This window comes from Arachis hypogaea, chromosome 2 (genome assembly GCF_003086295.3).
Source record: "Arachis hypogaea cultivar Tifrunner chromosome 2, arahy.Tifrunner.gnm2.J5K5, whole genome shotgun sequence".
NCBI lineage: Eukaryota > Viridiplantae > Streptophyta > Magnoliopsida > Fabales > Fabaceae > Arachis > Arachis hypogaea.
The window spans coordinates 90,907,537-90,910,484 of NC_092037.1; the positions used below are offsets into that span (position 1 = coordinate 90,907,537).

General features: G+C 32.5%; 1 protein-coding gene across 1 annotated transcript; it reads left to right on the top strand.

Moving 5' to 3' along the window:
- The first annotated feature begins 1,441 nt into the window (after positions 1-1,441).
- Positions 1,442-2,711, top strand: LOC112727894 (uncharacterized). Its single transcript, XM_072210444.1, has 5 exons — positions 1,442-1,585; positions 1,717-1,868; positions 2,003-2,132; positions 2,247-2,435; positions 2,565-2,711. The coding sequence occupies exons 1-5, from the start codon at positions 1,442-1,444 to the stop codon at positions 2,709-2,711; spliced, it is 762 nt and encodes a 253-aa protein (XP_072066545.1).
- The last annotated feature ends 237 nt before the right edge of the window (positions 2,712-2,948 follow it).

Sequence of the window (2,948 nt, forward strand, 5' to 3'; positions counted from 1 at the left end):
AGAAACCTCAGTTCTTTTTTGGATTTGCAAGGTGAAAAATCTTTACTTCCCCCCATTTTGCTAAAAAATTTGAATTCAAATTTGAAACTATTCATCTAGCGTTGTCTATAAAAGAGGGTTGAAGTGGTAAGAGTAGTGCAGATCATTGGCTTTGTTCATCTTTCACATATCTTCATATTGTTGTTGTTTTCTTTTCTACAAGTGTTTTAGTACGCTCAAATGAGTCCATCTTTTGATGCTATTAGCAAGATAGTTCCTCCAAGAGAGCTTGGAGGCTTAAAGTGAGGGTAATTAGGCGCTTGGATTGTTCCAAGCTTTGGAAATCCAGATTCTCCAAATTCCAATGGAGCTCATTTTGGTGGATGAAAATGTTAGTCATTTTATTTGTAGTTTATTTTGAGTTAGCATATTGTTGATATTTCTTTAGTTGCTGACTAACATGTATTCTTATTTTTTATTATTTATAGTCAAACAAAATCCAGCCACTATAAGGAAGCAGCTTATCAAACAGGTTTAAAGATAATATTATTGAAGGGAATTGCTACAAGATGTGCTATTTCTCTGTTGTTTCCAAATCATGGGCTCTTATAGAGCTACAAAACATGAGTTTAAGCTTACATTCTCTTCCGAACAATAGTAACAACTTTACCAGATGATATCATACCAAGAGTCTGTTTTACTCTATATCCTTTTGAGGAGATATTGCAAATGAGTCAAGATCATGATTATTTAGTTGGTGAGTGGTTCTGTATTTCTTTTCCATTTATTGAGATTATGTGCTGTTGATCCTGTTATATATTATTCTACTTTTTTTGCCGGTTTTTTTAATGTACTTGCAGATGTTATTGGGTTGCTGACTTTAGTTGGAGAGGAAAAAAGTTATGATAAAGATGGAAAAACAATCAAGATGGTTTGTTGTGGAGCTTTCTTCTCAAAAGTTCGTTGCTTCATTACTTTCTTATTTCAGCATATGGTTTTCATTTATTTTTTTGTTTTATCTATTTTTTATGTTACAATTTGTTGTGTTTTATTTGTAGGATGGTGCTTAGGTGCGCCCTGTTTGGAGAATATGTGGATCAACTAAATCATTTCTTTCTTCTGTTATGTTGAAACAACCAGTAGTGATTCTTCACTTGCCAAAGTTAAGCTTTTTCGAGGTACTGTTGTTGAATATTGTATTATCAATGATTTTTTTAAACTCTTTTCTTACATTGTTGGTATAAGATTTTTTTGGAAAGGTTGCTAACATTTTTTTCCTCTTTTTTAGGGCAACCTGGGTTACAAAATGTCATGAAAGCAACAAAAATATTCTTAATCCTGACTTGGCAGCTGTTGTGATTTCAGGAAGAGGTTTGTGTAGTACTATTTTTCATATATTTAGTTTTATTTATTTTTTATGTATGTTGAATATGCTGAAAAAAAGCATTAAGATTGTTCCTTCATGTCATTTGTTAGCGTGGTAGAGCAAGAGATAAATGGGACCCAGCCACTGTTTATTGCTAATGAAGGAAAAACTATCTCATTGGAGGATGACTTCATGAGGTTGACTAGAATCTACATAGATGAGTTGCAAGAATACAAGGAGGTTAAAATTTTTTTTTTAATTTGATTTGTAGTTATTTGTTTTCGTTCTTGATTATTAAATCCTTTGAACTTTGATTCTTAAATTTTTATGGTTTTTTATGCATTTGGCTTCTATTTTTCTATGATTTGTAGGATGGAACCTTTGTCATTTTAGGTACTATCATTGATGTTGTAGAAGAGGGTGCTGGTGGTATCTACCTATGTTTGTGGAAGACAGTACATCCTGAATCTGGTGTTTACTTTTGTGATATGTGCATGCATCATGTGACAAATGTGATCCCAAGGTTCTGTCATGTTACATTCTTGTTTTTTTTATTTACTTTGTGATTTTTATTTATGAGTAATCTGTCTTTTAATGTGTTGAATAGACTTTTTCATTTACTACTATCTTTTATGATCGTAGTTCATTCTTTTGTAGGTATAGGCTCAAGGTAGTTGTATCAGATGAAACTGGACAGGGTATATTTGTCCTATTTGATCGTGAAACAACCTACTTGGTTAAAAAAACATGTGCTGACCTATTTAATGAGGTACATAAAGATTCAAAGGTGTGTCAGATTTGTCTTTCTCTGTTTTAATGAAAGAAAAGCAGAAAGTAGTTTATTGGTTTTGTTCAAAATGGTTTTTTTTATTGATGGTAGCATTTATTTCTTTCTTTGTAGGTTCTCTGTGGGGATGACTACCCTATCATTTTTAGAAATTTGGAGGGTAAAAAAGTCTTGCTGAAAGTGGATACTAAGTCTCTTGGTGTTGATAGATATTTTGGAACTTTTCGTGTGAAGAGGATTTGTGATGATGCTGCAATTATTTCAATGTTTGAACTTGCTCAGACTGAGATAACACCTTTGAAGGTACTTAATTTATTTATAGGTGCCATGTTTCATTTTTTTGTCGCAGTCCTTTGATATCTATCTTTCCTCTTTTGTGCCTTTTGTCTTATTATTTAAAGGATGCACCTGTTCCTTGTGTTTGGTCCTGAGTTGGGTGAAACTTCTAATACAAAATGTTTAGAGAATACTGTCATGTCATCTTTTCTTCAAAAAGAAGCAAATGTTGCTGGACTTGATGATATACACTTAGATATGGAAGGTGTTAAGGAGGTTGATATTCAAGATCATTCCTGTTGATAGTGATGAAATGTAGTGCTGTCGGATGATATTGGCTCACTTATTCGGTCTGATGTTGATGAAACTCAGGTGATACTCGATTTATTGCTTGATTTTTAATAATTCTTATTCATCATTATAATTAGTTTTCTGTGGAGTTTCAATAGGTTTTCATCTAATTGGGTGATCCTCTTTTTTTTTGGGTGCTTTCCTTTTTTTGTTTTATTTTCTTGTGTAGGATTCGCTCTCACACCTTTT